Source organism: Varanus komodoensis, unplaced genomic scaffold (assembly GCF_004798865.1).
Source record: "Varanus komodoensis strain SLA01 unplaced genomic scaffold, ASM479886v1 scaffold8, whole genome shotgun sequence".
Taxonomy (NCBI): domain Eukaryota; kingdom Metazoa; phylum Chordata; class Lepidosauria; order Squamata; family Varanidae; genus Varanus; species Varanus komodoensis.
This window is the reverse complement of record NW_025336481.1, coordinates 20093313-20114157: the sequence shown is the minus strand read 5'-3', so window position 1 is coordinate 20114157 and position 20845 is coordinate 20093313. Positions and strand designations below refer to the sequence as shown.

Below are 20845 nucleotides of genomic sequence, written 5' to 3'. Positions count from 1 at the left end.
ACAGAAGGAGTAAAGGAGGGCAGACTGTGGAGCTCTGGATATAAGAATCAGCAATGCAATGAATAGTTTCAGGAAAGTGGATTACGGGCAACCAAAGGAAAGATAAGGGATCTGGAAGACAGGAAATCTTTCCTATAATTGACCTCCTGAATCAACGGAAAATCTTGTCATGCTGAATATCAAGGGAGCATCATATTTTCTAGAAAAACGAGGTAGCATTCTGTTATGCATATGTTTAGCCACAGTCTGAAGGACTAAAATCATGCCAGACCTACTCATCAACTTACACATTATTTGGGATAAATTTGCTTTAGGAGTTAGTTTTAGTTTTACAGAAAAAATGCCTTTGCACTCAATATATTTGCATATGCAAGATGGCAGTGACTAATGATGCTGTGTCAGGGACATAGCTCGACAACATTTTCAAATTCATGCCTTTACTGCACATGGCTCCTTCAACCTTGGTTATTAGCAATAATTTAAGATCCCTTTCTCCCACTAGCATGAACTAGAGGAACAGAAAAGAGAGAATAACTAACTAAAGCTCATGCTACTGCTAGTTAATAAAATGCCAATGTATTATTCAAGAGACTGTCTATATTTTATAGCTGCGGCGCAGGGGGAGCCGTCAGCTTGCTTCTGGCATTTTGGTAGCATAAGACACATTGCAACAGCTTCTTCTCACCTTCTGAGTATTGCAGACATACATCCAGGCAAACAGACATGAATGCAAGCAGATACACATAGGTGAAGGATGCTGTTGTCATACACATTTGGGAGCTACAGGGGAAACAAAATGGCAACAAAATACTAGCGGTGTTCCAAATGTTATCAGGTCTTACTACCTATTCTTCCTATGGCCAGCACTGTTTCTCGATCATTTTGCCCTACAGTTAGAATATGCTATCCAAAATTTCAATTTAGAAGCAGTCAGCCTGCACATTCAGTACAAACCAATTGTTTGAAACAAAGGTTAGAAAACAAGGAAAGATATGGGATGTATTAAACTGAAAGAGATCCTATAGAACATGACATTGCATCAAGGTACAAAGAGCTGAAACATTCAGCCTGGCAAAAAAGGCCTGCTGCTAACAAATCTACCCCAAGTCGTGTCAAGTGTTAACAACATGTACCACCTTCATCTCTTCTTTGAAGCAGTTCTGCATTCAAGCATGCTTTGGCATTAAATACTTTGCACAAAGACTTAATTAACAGACCATAAAGTGCCTTGTTAAATCTAAATTAAGGCATCAATTTCTGACAGAAAATCACATTTCTCTCTGAGCAGTGACTGTGTCAAAATTTTGAATCTATCCAAAGATGAGCAAGGCTCACCTAGCAAACATTTGATAATACACTCTTCAGGAAATGAAGCACATTAGATATTTAGAAGAAAAAAAGATGTGAACTTTTCAAGCATTCATCAACATATAAAAAATAAATCAGTGTTGGTGATCAAAAGGTAAACCTACTGAATACTGCTGTCTCCATTTCGCTTTTCCTATCCTTCTGAAAAATCTGTTCTTTTCCTTTGATTTGCAACCTAGTACAATGCAATCTAGTACAGTAGTATATGGCTACAAATAAGATTACTAGCTCCCTCTGGCACCTTGAGAGAAAGAGATTTTTCTGACCTCTAAATTCCCATTTTTCAAAATAGCACAGGGAAACTACCAAGGCATCCAGAAACACCTGCTTAACTAAAGGCAGAATGAAATTGCTAAGATACTAAGGGGAGAAGTTACCCAGCTTTGCAGTCTGATCTCAGTGGATATTGTTGCTAAACACAACACTTATTTAATATGATTTTTTTAAAAAAAACCTTCTGGACATCTGGGAAAAAAAGAAAAGAAAATGTTAAAGGCCATCCTAGCATTTAACCCTATTTGATTTGCCCAGATCCAATCATTTCCTAATTAGCTGAGATTTCATGACTGGATCTTTTCTCTCCTGGCACTGCTCATAATAAATTGGGGAACATATACAGGCTTGATGATGTCATTGTGTTACACAGTCAATCAGAACTGGGTACACAGTGGTATTAAAACCAATAAAGAGAAAATATTTTGTGAAAAATCATTGTTAGCACTCTAACAGGCAAATATTTTTGTTCCATTCACAGTGCCCTCCACACACCAAAAAAAAAAAAAAATCACCAAAAGGAGAGATACCTCCCAGAGATGCCAAGATTTTACCAAAAATTCTTCCTCTTTTCACAACAGTCCTAAGAAAAAGGTATGTAGTTTGCTGACATTCTTTAAATACCTCACCAGATGTCAAAAAGTATTGCTTACACTATCAGAATACACAGGATGGATGGCTACCTTGACTACTAATTTTAGTGGAAAAGCAGGATATAATAAATAAATATATAGGATGTTCTGGGCAGAGTTGTACTCCTACTGAAAGATCCAGTAAATACCTTGAATACACTCCTACAAACAGCACTTTTCCTGGAAATCCAAGTGACAGCAGTGACCAAATGTTTTCTATCAGCTTTAGAAATTTTAGAAATGATTACTTTTCCTAAAAAAGAATGGAGCTGGTTTTGGTTATATATGCCCTAGCTACATCCTTATCTGACCACTTTGTTGCTTTCTACATATGGCAGCCATTCAAGATAATTCAGAAACTACTAAATCTAAAAGGCAATAGTTAAAATGTGAGAAGACCAAAAGTTGGAACTTTACTGGTTATCTGTTTGTTTTCAGATTTAGTTTAGGGTTAGCATTCACATTTACATGTTAAAGTTCAAAGTCACTGATGGTCTAGGACAGTGATGGCGAATCTTTTAGAGACTGAGTGCCCAAACTGCAACTCAGAACCCACTTATTTATCACAAAGTGCCAACACTGCAATAAAACCTGAATTTGCTGACCACCAGCACAAGCGGGGAACATTCCACTGACCACCAGCTTTTGACCTGCCCTGAAAAAGGCATCTGCATGTATTTTCTACCTTTCCTACCTTCTGTTAAAATCACAGTCCAAGCAAAACCCTGGCAGCTCACTGACCAGCCATGCAAAAGCTCAGGAGTGGCGGCTAATGAGTGACTTCACTGCCTGGCACCCTTAACCTTTCCAAATATGCGCATGGCTGCTGGGGCACGTGTGTCATAGATTTGCCATCACTGGTCTAGGACCACAGCAACTCAGTAAATGCCTTCTCCCATAGCAACTCTCCCATGCCTTCTCAGTCTTGCTCTCTGACCCATTTCTTCTGCAGGTACAACAGGAGGAATGGAGGGACAGATGCTTCTTAGTGGTGAGACCAAATTTGGAAGCCCCATCTCTTTCTTCTTTAGGTAGGCTTTTCAAAGCCATCTTTCAAAAACAGGCCTTCAATGTGTAATGCGCCACTATGCTCCACTGTTTTATCTAAATACTTTACCTTGACTACTTTTCAGACTGAGAAGCAAAGCCAAAAATGTTTAATAAAACATGAGCCATGCCCTTAGTTCCTTCCCAAATCACCTGGTCTAGTTGGACTGGTAAGTCAAAACACCGCTCTTTGGCCACGATCAAGTTGATTTCATAGCAAAGGCTTGGAGATTGTGATTTGATCAGGACCACCCAGGAATTCTGTGGCACAGCAGGAAGATGAAGTCAGATCCAAATCCAACACACTGTCCATTGGCCCACATAAGCCTTTTAAACAAATGTTATGACTAGAAAACTGTAACATTAGGATTACTGTACTTCCTAATCATTCAGAGCCGACTTCACCACCATCATGTAAAGATACCGTGGGTTTTATTTTACTTATTTTATTAATTAATGCATGCACATGCTATCTTTTTTCTATGGTGGTTTACAGTTAAAAAAACATACAAAGATCAGAAAAATTAGAACAGAGTTCTTTCAGGCTGACCGTAGGTCTCCAGGAACTGATGGCAAGGGCTCAGTGGCCTTGGCTGAGTCACCTCTGCCTTCCCTCAGAACCTGGAACTTAAGACCTCTCAGTAAAAGTGAGGCTGGGGCTACACCAACAATCTGCTAAAATCACTCAGCTGATGGCATAATCTCCCTGGCTGCAGCTGCCTTGCTGCTTTCCTTGTTTACAAAGTATATGCCACTTTATACCACTGCATTCAGATTTCCCAGCATTATAGTCTTGGACACTTATTCCTAAAGACTGAATATTTAGTTTTATTATTGGTTTGTTACACTGTTTGTATTTTCCTTCAAAGAGCCCAAAGGTAATATTCATAAAGAGCCAGTGTGCTGCAGTGGCTAAGTGAGCAGGATTGGAACTCAGGCTAATAGCTCCCTCAACATGAGAACTGCTCCAATGGTACAGTAGTCAGACCCCCACCAGAGAAACCTGCACAGCAATAGATTTAGATTAAGCAATTTTACCTCTGAACAGACATCTCTCCAGGATGTTTTAGAAACCAGAGGGTCTTCCCTGTGATTTAGAATTCCTTGTTTGCATTTGTATACTGCTTTTAAGAAATGACAAAAGCTAAATTTTACTTTTATGTTTCATGCAATAAAACAGAACTTGACAAATTATAGGAGTGTCAGTCCTTTGAACTTAGTATAGAGAGATATGGATAGTATTGTGATTACTAATGTATGGCGATGATGAGAAAGCAGGATTTAAAAGAATTAGTTGCCAAACATATATTTAAGTGTTTGATTACCTATATCTAAATAAAGGAATGATGGTGTTGGCTTCTAGAGCAGGTACTCTCTCAAAGGCAAATTTTCCACAGCAAGTAAGCCCTCATGGTCAGTCAAAAGGAAAATTGGATTGGCGTACCAATGCAAAGTTAGATATAATATTTAGGGCATGATCCTATGTATGTTTAGAATAAACATCCATAGGATAGCACCTTTCTTTTATTTTCCTTCATACTTTCTTCAGTGAGTAATAGTGGCTAACTAATATGGAGCAAACATGTAGAAGAGCTTCTTTTCCTTCTCCAACCCCTATAGTTAAAAGAACTATTCCTTTATATATGAGCTGATGGTTAGGAACACAAGCTATAACAAATATTTCCAATGATTCTGTTGACCAAGCAGATAAACACTGCTTGACAATAGACGAACATCTTGATTTGTTAGTTGGGAACTGAATGAAGGAAATGGGCTGTCCCTTTCTCCCTTTTCCTTCTCTCTTCCCCTCCACTCATCTCTTCATCATCTGACAGTCTGCAGCAAGCAGACTGCCACCAAGGCTGAGCCTGTAATGCAAAGGACTGTGTTAACTGAGTAATTAAATCAGTTCCGTAATTACTCTATAAGCTTATAAATAATTTAGACCTGCACATTCTCTCTCCAGAAGTCACAAAGGGAAGAGAACACAATGAGACAACTGCAAAGAAAAGAGCTGGCTAGAAAGAAATAATAATACTTAGCACTTATACAGCACTTGCATTTCTAACGCACTATGCAAATCATAATTAAGTGAAAAGCAGACAATGGCAGACAGCAAAAGAGTCAGGGTGTGAGAAAGAGCAGAAAGAGGACAAGACAAAGGGAAAAAGGTAGAATAGATACAGAAAGGGAACATGAAGTAAAATATGATTATGCACAACCTTCACCTGGCAAAGCTAATAGTTTGGCAGTAATACCATCCTGTGCATTGCCAATCAAATGGAACAGAGCTCCAAAAACCAAATTCTGCTCTTGCTGCTAAATGCCACAGAGATGACATAGTTATACAGAAAAACAGCACCAATTCAGAGGAGAGAAAATGATGGAGAATGCACTGAGGATAAGATTCACCATCTCCAAATCTCTTTCTCTCAAACAATTCAAAAGTTTGGCAACAATCCTAGTGGTTTGGTATGAGGAAGCTGCCAATCAATGTAGTTTAGAAATCAACAAAATTCTTTCTTTTGTCAAGCTTATATTAAATTCAGAAGTGAAGAAGTGGATAGGAGGCATAGCACCACTGGTGACTTATAGTGATGGTTCCCATTTTCTGAAGCACCTAACAATTTGGTTACATTAATGTATCACACTAGTAACATTTAGTAGTCAATTGTGTGATGCACAGTAGCAGTACATTTAACGTATCACATTAGTAGCATTCGGGAATAAGGACCCATATAGATAAAATGGCACCATCCACACACAAGATGAGGGACATTTCAGCAAGCTCAGGGAAACGCCAAGATTTGCAGAAGAGCCCTGTGATAACTACTTTTTCGTTCAAAGTCACAGCACACATAAATTTTATTATTAAAAAATATGTGATAATTGCAGATCCTACTGTACTTTAAAATTATATTGATGTGGGGCAGAAAAAGCGAACTCTGGGTGCCCTGGCAGTTGCAAATAAACTTATACTGGAAGGATAAACGCCTATATGATATTTAATGAACTGAAGATTTTATTGCTCTTGCTGCATTTCAAGATATATCTCACAGCCAGTTTCATCTCAGTACTTACTCAGACATATAGCCTGCTTACAAGTATATTTGAAACAGATGTTTCAAAACTTCTTTTTAATCAATGGTGTTATCAACAGTTATTGTGACTCAATATTCTTTTATTCTTACTATTCTGTATTCTTGCTGTTCTGCATTCATCTTCATTTCCCTGTCCATCCAACTCTTTCTGGAGATTCAGTTTATAATTAGCATACAGAACCTTGCACAAAGATGTCCAGGAGCTATTACCACAGTACAGCAAGGAAAAGAACCATTTCTCTCCCTTCTGCCTCCGCCCTTTCTCTCTACATGTATACATACTGCCTTGCATGTCTTATATTTAATTATCTCCCCACCACCACTGATCATGCCAGGATCTCATTCTAGTTTGCTCTTTCCATGTATTTCTGCATCGGTACTTTGTTCATCTTGCTGTCTGTCCTTCTACCTCTCACCAGCTCTGGTGGTTTTTCAGTTGATCTGTGGAATGCAGTTTCTCATGAATTGTATTCCATTCCATTCTGACATCACTTTATATGCTACCTGAGAATATTTTTTCTGTAAAGGATAACAGTGTTCCCCATAAAGAATTGTAATGTGATAACTGGCCTAATTTTGGTTTTAGCTCTGTTCCTAGCAATATTTTTCAGACCATCCCAGTCATTTAATCTTTCTAAAAAGAAAATATCCATCTGTCAGTAAGCTTTAATTCAAAGGGCACTATGTTCATTTAACTGTTACTATCTCAGTCTTCTGAGATATGCAGAAATGCATTACTCATATAAATTCATCTGTACATTGACCAGTATCAGCTGCTTCTCTGAACAAGTATAAAACCACAGAGCAATTAGTGAAGTCACCTGTCACCTGTTATTGACTTACAAAACAAGAGAAAATAAAATGTCTTTTAATATAACATAAAGGACTTTCTAAGCAGATGAATTATGAAGCTAAAGGACCTCCTAATGGCCGTTTTTGTACTGACAAGGTTGCACTGTTATAGTGTGTTGTGCGTGATTCTGCCCTGAAGACTGTTCAGAAGCTACAACTGTAGATATCCCACACTTTATTGAAGGGTCATTTGGGGTTACAAATTTCTTATTACTTTGAGCCCACCATACCTCTAATATGTTCCCAGAGGGCAAATGTGCTCTGAAGGGCACACAGAGCAACTGATATATTCCCCAGGCATTACCATATCTTTTATGTTCTCAGACCTCTTACTCTGGATTCATTTTTGCTATCTAAGATTAAATTATTGGGAGGAAATATTTAATATTTCATTTTATACCACAATTTTAATCTGTTTCAATCAGAACTAACTCCCACTTATTTAAACGGTACTTTTTTGTGCATGCAGACATGCTCATGCATTAATGCTTCCATTCCATCCTCATACTTCAACAAAATAAATGAACTTATTTAATATTTGAAAATTACAGGTTTCCAGTATCAAAATTAGGAAATTGGTTCAGGGAGTCTTAAACATAGCAATACAAAATAATAATTGATATACTCAATGGAGTGCCCTCAGCTATCCTCAGAGATGGCACCAGGCCTGCTATAGTGGCCGGGTCTCTGACGTGGCCAATGCAGCTCCAGAACCAGTGCCAAGGGGGCATTCCAAGGAGGGGCAAGGGAAGGCTTTGCCAGGATACAAGGAGTCACAGTGGTGCTTCAGCCCCTCTTCCCCATGAACATAGTTCTCTATACCTTTGGGTATGTAGGAAAAGCACGGAGGCAATTCTTCTCTTCACACTCCTCCTACAGCCATTTGGATGCCTATAATCTGAGTTTTGATAGTTAGTCTCATTAGATGGCACCTTCCAAGCACAATCCTATGCAGGTTTAGACATAAAAGAGGCCAACGACTCCCAGGATACCCTATGCCTAAAGTTGCATAGGATTGTGCTTTTAAGGTGCAATCCTATTCAAATCTACTCAGAGGTAACAGAATCATAGAATAGTAGAGCTGGAGGGGGGCAATAAAGTCATTGGAGCCAACCTCCTGCTCAGTGCAGTATTCCACTTAAAGCGTTCCAAAGAGACACCTGTCCAACTGCATCTAGTATGCTTCTAGTGCTGGAGAGTCTGCAAGCTCCTGGGGAAATTGGTTCCATCACTATACATCTCAAACATTTTTCCCTGATGTCCAGCCAGAATCTCATTTCCTGTAAATTGAGCCTATTATTCTGTGTCCAGCACTGTGGCATAATTGAGAAGAGATCCTGGTCCTCTTCTGTGTGATAACCATTCAAGTTCTTGAAAAGTGCTATTCTGTCTCTCCACAGTCTTATTCCCAAAGCTAAACAGGCCCAATTCTTCCAGTTCAGGGCTTTGTTTCCAGTCCCCTGAATATCTTTGTTGCCCTTCTCTGAAACTTTTCCAGTATATCTGCATCTTGCTTATTCTGGACACAGTACTTAAGGTGAGACCTAGCCAGTGTTGAGTAGAGTGGAACTAGTACTTCATATGATGTGGAAGTGATACTTTTATTAATATTACTCAAAATAGCACTTTTTAATTTTTTTCTGGCACATTGCATTGCTGATTCTCATTCCACTTATGAACTACAGGACCTCCAAGAACTTTCTTATTTGTAGTTCTGGTGGGGTTTGTGCTTGACAAATCCATAGCAATCACTGCATTATTTTCAAAGTGTAGGCAGACTGACTGCTTTGTAATCTGCTCCAGAATTTTCCCAAGGACTGTTATTCTGACTGGTCTGTAATTCTCAGGAGTCTTCTATTTTCCTTTCTGAAGTCAGAGAAAATATCATCCCTCCTCCAGACACCTGGTACTTCACCCATCCTCCATGATTTTCAGAGATAACAGACAGTGGTTCTGAGAGTTCTTCTGCCAGTTCTTTTATTACTCTAGGATGCAGTTCATCAAGACATGGAAATGTGTATTGTACATATTAAGTGTTCATTGACTATTTGTCTATCAATCTCAAGTTAAATCCTGCCTCTTCAGTTGGTGGTGGTGGTGCTGCTGCTGCTGCTGAATTTTTTATACTACCCAATTCGCATAGGCTCTGGTTTATAAGATTAAACCAACAATTCAAATTTAGATTAAGTACAACATATTGAATAAAACTAATCTGCGGGGGGGGGGGGCTGTTGGAAAAGATAGATCTTTTCTCATGAAGGTAACAAACTGAGGTATGTGATGCATTGCTCCTAGCAGTTCATTCCAGAGTTTATGGGCAACCACTCAGAAAGTCCTCTGGGCAATTGACATTAATCTTGCAGAAGCAAACTTCCAAAGTTTATTCCCAAAGGACTGCAGCTAGTGAGGCATAATATATGGGCAAAGGCACTCCTGAAGGTATTTTGGACTCAAGCCATGAGGGGCTGTAAAGGTAATTACCAACACCTTGTACTGCACCTGGAAACCTATTGATAGCCAACAGAATCATATGGCCTCTCTCTGATATCCCAGAAACCAGCCTGGTTGCCATACTTTGTACTAGTTGCAGTTTCTGGAGTAGGCACAAGGGTAGCCCTGTGTAGAACACATTGCAGAAACTGAGCCTAGAAGTTATCAGTGTATTATCATTTTCAGGTCAATCTCCTCCAGGAAAGGACACAGTTGGTGCACTGACTACTTCACCTTTGCGAGGGAGGTCATAGACCCTCTTCTTGGAGAAGACAGAGCAAAAGTAGATATTGAGCATGTCTGTCTTTTCTTTATCATCGGTTACCATTTTGCCATCTTCACTGAGTAGCTTAACCACCATTTTTAACCCTTTATTATGCATATATCAGAAGAGGGCTGCCATTATTATTATTATTATTATTATTATTATTATTATTATTAGCTTTAGTATTCCTCAGGTCTGATGCCATCCATGTAATTCCATGTTACCTGTACTCTTCCTTTGTAGCCCGACTTTCCTTCCATTTCCTATGCATGCCCTTTTTATTTTCAGGTCATCTCTAAGTTTGTTGTGAAGCTACACTGGCTTCTTTTATTGTCTTCTACCTTTCTTTCTTGCTAGAATTGTTTGTAACTGTACCTTTAGGTTTTTTTTTAAAATTTCCCAGCCATCTTGGACTCCTTTTCACATGATGGTTGCTTGTCATGGGATTTTACTTATCATTCTTCTGAGGTTATTAAAATTGGCTTTCCTAAGATCCAGGCTATGTCCTTGGCTTCAAATTAAAGAATTCAAGTAAGGCATGGTCACTTCCCCCCAGAGTCCCCATAACTATCATTTTATCCACTTAGGTCATCCTTGTTGGCTAGAAATAAGTCTAGGATAGCCAAACTTCTAGTTCCTTCATCCACTTTCTGTAGGAGAAAGTTATCAGCAATGTAAGTTAAGAATTTCTTGGAGGCGCCATGTTTGGAAGAATTTTTCTCCCAAAAGATACTGAGGACATTGAAGTTTCCCATTATTACTACATCATGACTCCTTGAAATATTGGCAATTTGCTTTTTAATAGTTTCCTCTTCATCTTCTCATTGAGTGGGTGGTCAGTAGTAAATTCTGACCACCATATGCATTTTATTTTTTGCCTTTATTTCAGTCCTGATTCTCTTGATGGGGTTACTAAGCTCATCCTCCTGTATGCACATATGTGCACATATGTGTATCTTTAACATATAACATGGCTCCTTCTCCCTTCCTGTTCTTCTGTTCTTCTTGAAAAAGTTATATTCATCAATTATTGAATACCAGTTATGGGAGTCATCCCTGCAAGTTTCAGTTACACCTATGAAGTTTTATTCACCATCCTAAATTAACAGTCTCAGTGAGTTCAGGGGGAAACTTTCAGTTAAACTATATAGGGTTGCATCTTTAGGTTGTAATCCCATGCACTGTTACTTGGGAGTAGTCTCTACTGAATTAAAGGAGGGTTATTTCTGAGTAGACATGAATAGGACTGCACTACACTGAGCTCCACCCACATGTACAACCTTCCATATGCACACATACATCAGCACATTTTACACATCCTACAACCTTTTCAGAACTGTACCACTTCAGAATGTTTATGGGAAATACCATGACTGAATACTTTCCCATGCCAAAAAGAACATTAACATACTAGGGCAACGTGTTCTAGTCTAATGCTCCACTTGATAGTTTAGTCTTTGATGTGCAGGGATGGTATAATTTTTACATGGGAAAACATACAGTCTGCTGACCCCTTACTCTACATCTTATATCCTAGAGAGCTATATGACAAAGCAGCAAAATGTTGATCTAAATGTGCTTGCGATCTGAATGTGTCCATGATGCATTTGTTATTTAGTTCTCTTATTGAAATAAGTCCTCCATCAATTCACATTGCAAAAAGTTTCTAAAAGCTCAAACTGCTCATCACCAACTCCCAGACAACTAAGCAGCCCAAGAAGATGGAAAGTATGAGAATATAGCATCAGGGATGAGAACATGTGACCGCTCTCAATTTTATAGATTTATCAAAATATGCTGATGCCACACAGCTCTACCTGCCTGCCTGAATCAGGAGAGGTTGTGCAACTCCTGAGTCAATGCCTGGACTCAGTGACAGGCTGGATGAGGGCCAATACACTGAAGCTGAATCCTGGCAAAATGGAAGCCCTGTGGGTGAACTGTTCCCAAGTCCAGGAGAAAGGTTCATTGCCAGTTCTGGATGGGGTTGCACTCCCTCTGAAAGATCAGGTTTGTAGCATTGGGGTACCTCTGAATCCATCATAGTTGCTGAAGTCCCAAATGTGGTTTACCAGCCACACCCTGCACAGGACAGGGATAGCCTGGCTACAATGATACTGGTGTTGGTAACCACAAGTCCAGCTTACAATCTCCTCTATGAGGGGCAGGTTTTAAGTCTGCTCTGGAAGCTAGAGTTCATGCAAAATGCAGCAGCTCAGCTGTTGCAAGGAGCTTCCTGCAACTCCCTTGCTTAAAGAACTGCACTAGCTGCCTATGTACTTGTACACCAGGCCAGGTGTAAGGAAAGCCCAATCAGTCCACCAGAAAAACATGCTTCAGTGTAGTGGTCCGATTTTTATAGAATTCCCTGTCACCCAAGGCCAGGAAGGCACCAACACTGTGTGGTTTTCATCACCAGCCATGGTTTTAAGGTTGCCTTGTTTAAAAATTTTTTTTATTCTTATTCTTATATTAATTTTAGCTTTGTAGCATCCACGACTTCAGCATCTGTTTAGATATGAAAAGGAATACAAATGCTTTAAATAACTAAATAAAATAAAGTATTCTATTTCTTCCGTGGAAATGTTTTTGCTGGGAGATGTCATTATTATACATTTCTTTTCTGTGTGTCTCCCATTTCTAAGTGATGCATAGTTAATTCCCATCAACATCTCTGATAATATTCTGCAAACTTTAGTAATGAAGAAAAAAAAACACCAAGGAAGTAAGCCATACCTGGAAAAGAAGTGTGGGTCTCATAAAGGGCATTGTCTTTTACTTGAGTCAGACCAGTACTCCACTTAGCACTGAATTGACTAATAGTAGCCCTTCAGGGCTTCAGGAAGAGTATTTTCCTGACACTGCTACATGGGATCCATTTTTAACTGGTGATGCCAGAGACTGAACCTGGAAACTTCTACAGACGAAGCTTTGCCACTTAGTTATAGCTGTGCAGTGACTGATGAATGACTTGAGGATCTATGGAAGCCAAATCAGTCAATTTCACACTCCATGTTTTCAATTTCATTTTGATGTTGGTTTGGGAAAGAGAAATTTTTGAACGTAATTAATTTAGAGTGCAGAGTTGTACTAAAGTTCTGCCTATTCCTGAACTGAGAAACTAATCTTCTTGCCCAGCTATGAATAGTGCAAATTGATTTAATAAATATGTGTTTCACACACATTTAAAAGGAGATGTTATATTATGCTTATTATATATAGAGATGGTGCAGTTCTTATTAAGTTGACAGAATGGCTAAATATGCAATTGTGAGATTAGGGGTTTCCCTAGATGTTTTTGATGAGCAAATCTTGGCTTGAAAAATATCTTTATAGGAACAATATACTTTCAACAACTTGAACCAATCAAGATTCATGGTTAACCTAAATTGGTTTTTTAAAAAAAGATGTTGATGGATATATTACTGATTAGTTGATAAGCTACAGACGGGCACACATCAGAAACAGCTCAAAGTATCACCATGATGCTGTGAAGCTTGTTAAAATGTACATCTGTCTTCAGCCTTATTGGTCCTTGCCATGGTTGTAACTTACTTCAACCCCTGTTTTACCTCTTGAATGTGAAACAAACTAGATACTGAAGAATGCTCAGGAGTTGTTATTTATGCCCTAACTCAATTATGAAACCTATAAACCAGTTCTATGGTGCCGTGCTGGAATGAAGCAGGTCATCAGATGAAACATGGAATAAAAGGCAGAATTAAAACCCAAATGGCAACAAATGGCAATTTATAAACTCGTGCTGCATCACTGAGACATGAATTCCCACCTTCATCTATTTCCCCTTCCGCCTCATGTTGCAAGAGTTCAGAAGATACTGTTTTTGCATCAATGCTTCTCCACACCAGGAAAAGCTGCAACTGTTTTGCCTGTCATGCAACTGTTAAAACATTGCACTTCTCTCAGAAAAAAAGTAGCAACCCTATTTGTGGTGTGAAGAGAATGAGAGATTTAGAAGTCAGCAACTAGTCTTTTTAAGAAATATTGGGTGTACAGATACACAGGGGGCAGATCTAGGACGGTTTTGGGCATAGGGCTGCAGACTGGGTGGCTCCAGTTGTACCATCCTACATGATGGATGGTAATATCACCATCCTTGCCACTAGTGTTACCTCCCCATCACTTCCACCAACTTGCACACATCTTGGGGGGCATTTAGTTGCTGTTGTGGAGCACGGTCAACCATAGCCACTGACACAAAACTAGAGGCAAAGAAGTCATCTCATGCAAAGTCATCTCATGCTTCCAGGATATTAAGTGTCGGGTAGGGCTTAACATGAAAGTACTGAGAGTTAGATGAGGATACCATCACTTCCTTCATAAATATATAAGAAGTTTAAGTGGGGAATGTCAGAATGTTTTTCCTTGCTTCTTATCACCCACTGGAAGCTTAAAAGTTATTGTTAAGGCTTCACTAAGCAGACATTCTAGTTTTATCAGCACAGTATCCTTTTACAGCATCAAAGGGTCTATGTGATAGATAGTTTGGATGGGTACTGAAAATAACATAGCTACTTTACTTTTCTGTTTTCCATCCCATTTCTACCATGCCAGTGTATTGCTCTCCTGTGCATGTCTAAAAGCCCAGAAAAGCTAAGGGGAATGGATAAGATGCCCTGCTATCTGTAGTCCTGGCTGAAGATGGAGTCCAATCATCGACTTGGACAATGCAGTGTGGGAGATGGAGACAAGAAACTATACATCAGGGGCCTATGCAGGAGAGCAGATAACTAGAGATGTTGCTCTAGTACAGGTCTAGTGCTCACTGAGGGATTGAATACTCCAACAGCTCCCTGAAGGAGAGCAGCTCTCCATTAAAGGACTGCTCTCTGTTTCCAAGTTGCCCCTTCAGTGAGGTTAGTTCATCAACTGCTATTGATGTTATGATGATGAAGACAACATTGCTAAAGTGTGGGGGAGTAACCTGGAGAGGAGTCCTTATACCTGAACATGCTTGCAAGGTTGCATTATCATGTATGGGGAGTGACGAAGCATGATCCTTGGGAGTGGGGGTGCATCCTCATCTGGGGAAACCTTTGCAAGAGAGGCCTCTTTGGGTATTTTCCAAGACAGTTCAAGGACAGCTTTCCTTCCCGCTCATTCTCAGAGTCTGTGATGTCCCAGAATGGCAAGTCAGAAAATGTATTTCTGAAATGATGAGCTTTCCATGGAAACAACTCCTAGGTAGCCTATTCAAAAACAAACAGGGATGCAGGGTTGTATCAAATGTTGGTCTAATTTACATCCCTTTCATTTCAGTGGACCTGCTTTAAACAGAGCTACCACTGAATAGTCTTCAATAGGTAGGTTTGCACAACATGACAAACCACAATGGTTTTTTACCATTATTGGTCAGTCATGTTCTTCAAGGACCATCCCAGGATTTCAGCATGGTACTTTGGGTTTTAGAATCACAAACAGAAACAGTCATCTGTTAGATAGTTTGTAAGTACCACAACAGTTTGTGGAAAACAACTTCTGAACCTGGAAAACACAGATCAGCATGGTACCAAGGCCAGACCCAGAGAGCCAAACGACAAGAGTGGCCCAGGTGGCTAGGCAGACAGTGTCCCTGACAGCTGTCATTTTGCACAACTGTCAGAGTTCCTCCTCTGATCGCCTCCTGCCAAAAAGACTTTCCTTTCCTGGGTATGGAGCAGGTGATCAACTTCTTGGTGCTGAGAAAGGAGCAGAGCCACTCAGCTGTTCCCCATGCTGCTCCCCCATGCATGCAAGAGGGAAGCCCCTCTCATGCACAAGCAGGAGGGATGACAATCAGCTGGGCGGCAGTGCCCAGCTGGGGGCTGCACCACTCATGATTCCCCTGGCACTCCCCATTCTTCATCCCACTTGCCAGAGATGCATCTAGAACCTGGTGTCCACTTGCAGGAACTTGCTTGGGGACACCTTTCTGGTAAGTGGCAGTGAGAAATGGGGGCAACCATCTCCTTCCTCTTCATCACTGCTACTTGCAAGAATGGCACTTGGGTTAGTGCAGGGAATCTGCTGAGTCCCCTTTTACATGAGCATGGTTCAGATACCCCCCCAACACACATGCGCACGCGCGCACACATTGTGTTCCAGCATTCCCATCTGGAGCAGAAGCTGAAAGTGCCTGATCATCTCTCTCCTCCCTTCCGCTGCTCTTCAGGGCATGAGCCCTGTTTGCACGACAGAGCCTGCTTGGCAACTGCAGTGAGCTGAACTGAACTCACAATGCCAACTATCAAAAAGAGTAGCGACAGTCCTCCCTGTGGTGTCTCCTGGGATGCTACCTGAAGGATTCAGAGGACAGGAAATGACAGGAGGAAGGAAAGTTATCACTATGAGCTGGATCATCTGTAAAGCACATTAAGGTAAAACACACAAACCTTGGTAACCATGCAGGGTTGCTTGTCTTGGCATGTGAGCCTACCATTGTCTTGTACCACATTAAAAACTAACAAATTTAGTCATAAGCTTCCATAGACTAGAGAAAGCTTATAACATAATACATGTGTTAGTCCTTGTGGTGCTACAGGTCTTTCACGATTATGAAATGAATATTTTAAAAATAATTGTGTAAGGTGTACATTAGAATAGCAAGCAAAAGTGGTGATTTCATCACTGCACTACACACACCTAGCTCAATTAATTCAATACAAGAAATGTTTTTCTTTGGCTCCAGTGCTTTACTAGAATTTCTCATCAAAATCAGCAGGCAACATGTTACAGTAATATTTTATATTCACTAGGACAGATATGTTAGAGTGTAAATCTTGAGAAACTCACTCATTTGACCAAATTATCCTGGTAGATTTGAAACTGATAATACTTTATTTTATTTATTTAATAGATGAAACTGTTCTATCAAATTCACTGGATCCAAGTTTCCAAGTCATGACAACCACCATCTGTTCCAGTTTGAAAACCAGCCCCTTGCTGTATATACTATACACACAGCATAATTTCAGCAGAAACTGAATAAAAGAGAAGTTTCCTCTGGGCTCTTTTAACTGGGAAATATATCCAATATTATTTCCCTGGATTCCCTGTTCTAAGATACATCTATGGCAGGGTATCCTTGGAAAATTTGCATGCCTCATTTGAGAAAGCCCTACAGCTGCCTTACAGGGCACTTGTAAAGTGAAATATCTGTAAAGACAACTAAACATCCATGTGAATAAACTATAATCAGGTCCAAGATGGTCTTGCAGCCATGTCTTCCATTTAAAATTTTGTTTTGTCTCTGTTCATTGGAGATCATGAATGTTTGATGTTAATTTAATGCAAGAGAACAGCAATCAACCTACCTTTCTTAAACGAGAGCTTTCCTTCTTTACAGCGGCAATCACATGAATACCCAACTGTCTCCATTTCAGCTTCTTGACTACCAGTCATCTTATCATCTTCCTGTAATGAAACTCCTTCAGCTCCTCAGTTCAACTAAAGTTCTCGGGTCGGAATTGAGGCCTGATCCTCCACCTGCCGGTGGCAGCTCCTATGCCTTGCAGCAGCTTCTTTCAACTACAGAAACTGCCACGACACAACTTCTAGCTGGAGAAGGAGAGGGGAGTTGTGCTCACTGCCCAGCCAAGTGAATTCTTGGCCGGGCATTGCTAGGAGGATCAAAGCAGGAATTTAACTGTATGTGGAGGACTGGTGGGTGCAATACCAACATTCCTATTCTCCAAGGATCCATTCCAAGTGCTGTAGGTGCACAGAAGAGCAACAGATAGTAAAAGAATGGAGAACTTACCTGATGAAGAGATTGGTTTTCTCAGTGTAGATACTCTGATAAGATTCTCCAAATGAATTTACAGGGGTGGGAATGATACAGTAGGTGGAAGAGCTATGCATATTAAGACAGATCATGGACGCTAGAATGAATGGTTACAGACAGGCCACAGACAGGCTTCTTTCCACAGTGTATTTGCTCTGTTTGTGGCACATCATGATCTGGGTTATATAGCAAGATAGTTGTAATGCATGGAGGGTTGTTCTCCTGACCAAGACCTAAATGATCTTTGGACCTTTCAAGTCCCTGCAGACTTTTTTTTTTTAATTCTCATCTATAGAACAGATTTTGTGCTGGTAGCATTGCCAAAAGTGATCTACTCATAATCCCTGAGTTGGGCAACATACAATGCTAATCTGAGTAATTTAGATTTTTAAAAAATTAAACATCCTCAAAACAACCCTAAGTTATTAGATAAAATGAGTTCGTTTTTCTTTATTTCTGATAGCAACATTTGTTTATAACTTATGAATATTTCACAGGAAAGCTAATTTTATTGAATGTTCCCTGACAGTTTTGTGAAACTTCAAAATTATTTATTCCTGTTATCACTAGTGGCTTTTCCAGATAAACCCTTCAAGACATTTTGGTTTTGATTCTATTGGTTTCTTGACAATAAAATAAGACAAAGAAGATAGAATAATAAACTCTTTTTACAAACCTTGGGGAGGAGCTAAGCAATAGGCCATTCTTCCGCAGTCTCGTTCCCCTCCCCCAGGTGTGTTGGACTGTAACTACTTCATTCCCTGGCCACTGGCTGTCACAAGTCTTCTATGAATGCTGGGGGCTCACTACTTTTTTTTGTCCAATATAGTTGTTTTTTCAGTAATCTCTGATCACTGGCATTGCTTCCAAGGCTATAATTCAGCCATGTGGCATGCTTTTAATTCTTTGATGGCCTGATTTTGTGAGACAATGCATTGGCAAAGGAGTGTATAAAACAGGGCATAATGATTGCTGTGTTGATGCTATGTCCATCCATAGAATCTCCACTGGCAACAGCTGACATTGCCAGATATGATATAGTGCAGAAATAAAGCTGCTGGGTACAAGTTGGACAAGTTAAGGTCACTGCAGGTGGGGACATGATAATGGGCTACTCACTACACAGCATCCTAAGCTTCTCAGCTACTCCATCACGGCAAGTATACCACCACAATACTGCATGCCTAATCTTTGGTAATATGGCTTTATTATGGCATTGTAACTGACAGAAAGCATCTCAGGGAAGATTTCCCCCAATTTTCAAACACAAGAGGTCACTTAATGCAAGATCCTGTATCTGCATAATTAGGAACATAGTATTTCAATGAACTCAACAAACACAATGCCATTTGTAGATGAAGTGGCCATATTCTAAGTTCCCCTCTCATGGTTTGCATAAGAAGAGGCTATACTATACCTTGTCTGCCATGATCATGGAAGAGCCTCCATGGATACCTAGAATAGGTGTGAGGGTCTGGGCAGAAATGAAGTCCAGAATCTGGGCAATGGCTTCCTGGTCGGTGTCATCAGCAAACACCACACCTTGTACCCTCCGGTCAGACATGATATCACAGATGCGGGTGATGATGCTCTTGGGATCTGTCTCATTCATGGCCACCAGTTCCACACGAGGCATGAGAGAGAGGTGATGGAAGTCATCTTTCTTGTGGGCATCTGTGATAGCTACTTCGTCAGAGGTACCCACCAAGATGACAGCAATGCCAATGCTGGGGTGGTTCTTCTGGGCCGAGGCCCCACCACCTGTTGTTGCTAAAATTGCCAGCATAAGCCAGAAATGTGATGAATAGCACTCTGCTCTGGGCCTCATCTTCAGCTCTTACACTCCCTGAAAAAAGACAAAAATGGAAACAGATAAGTATTGTATTTGTAAAGGACTGAACCAGCAAGACACACTATCAGTTGAGTTAGCTGACCCATCCATCTGAATCACCATATTGAATATGTGATGCTGCCTTGTATTTGAGATGGATCATCTCACCTAGCATTATTCATTTAGTTATTTAATATCTTGCTTTTTCCCATGAACGCAAAGCAGCTTACATCATTCTCCTCCTGCTGCTCTCAGTTTCATCCCTGCTACAAGAACCCTGTGAGGTAGGTTGGGCTGAGAATCTGTGACTGGCCCAGAGTCACACATTTGGCTCCATGGCTGAACAGGAACTAGAACCCAGATTGCCTGAGTCCCAGTCCCACACTCTTAACCACTAAATCACACTGGCTCTCTACTTTAGGTGACTGGGAAATTCTTGCAGGGCTCTTTTCCTAGCCCTGCTACTTAAGTTTCCTTTAACTGGGGTTGCCAGGATATGAACCAAGGGCATTTTGTGCGCAGTGTACATGCTCTGGTGGTGATCTATGACCTCTCTCCCAATCTGGTATTCAATCCCAATCTAAACCTCATTCATTTAACTTGTTTTCTCAGATCTAATCACAACTGGAGAAAGCACTCTGCCTTTAGTTTAGGAAGAGGGATTAAATAACACTGGTCAAAAAGAAGACAGCTACAGTTTTACACTATAGACCCACCTCAAAATCATTTGTTCAGTTGTGATGAAGCATCAGTGTCCCCTGGTGGTCCATTTGTAGTAAGCTTAGAGTCTAACAGATTATTCCCAAACCTGTGTGCACATTCCACCTGTTTTCTCCAAAAGCCCCTCCCACCCAGGACTATCCAAAGATAATAGGAGGCAAGGAGGAACCCTGTGGAGGAAGGACTTCTTTCTCACCACCTAGCAAAGCTTCTCCTGGTAACCACATTCTGGCTATATCCAATATGCCCAAGTTGTATTCCTTTTGGAGATAAATGCAAGACTTCAGCTTGTAAAACTGGTAGTGAAAACTTTTTTTTTTTTTTTGCCAATACTAATTTTATTTGAAGGAGAACAATCAACAGGCTGCATGACCCGTTGTGCAGCTTATCTGCCTTCCTAACATCTTTTGCTGATTATCTTTGTTCTAAAGCCTGAAGATCAGAAGCTTTCAAGCTGATAGAATTGCTGACAGAATTCACTCC

The 20845-nt window shown here is 40.2% G+C and overlaps 1 protein-coding gene across 1 annotated transcript in view; it reads right to left on the bottom strand.

Moving 5' to 3' along the window:
- The window catches only part of GRIN2B (glutamate ionotropic receptor NMDA type subunit 2B), a 263568-nt gene that overhangs the window by 185336 nt on the left and 57387 nt on the right, over positions 1-20845 (bottom strand). The window contains exon 2 of the mRNA XM_044455269.1: positions 19229-19657. Coding sequence (XP_044311204.1) covers positions 19229-19639 — 411 coding nt within the window. The 5' untranslated portion in view covers positions 19640-19657. The remainder of the gene's footprint in view (positions 1-19228; positions 19658-20845) is intronic.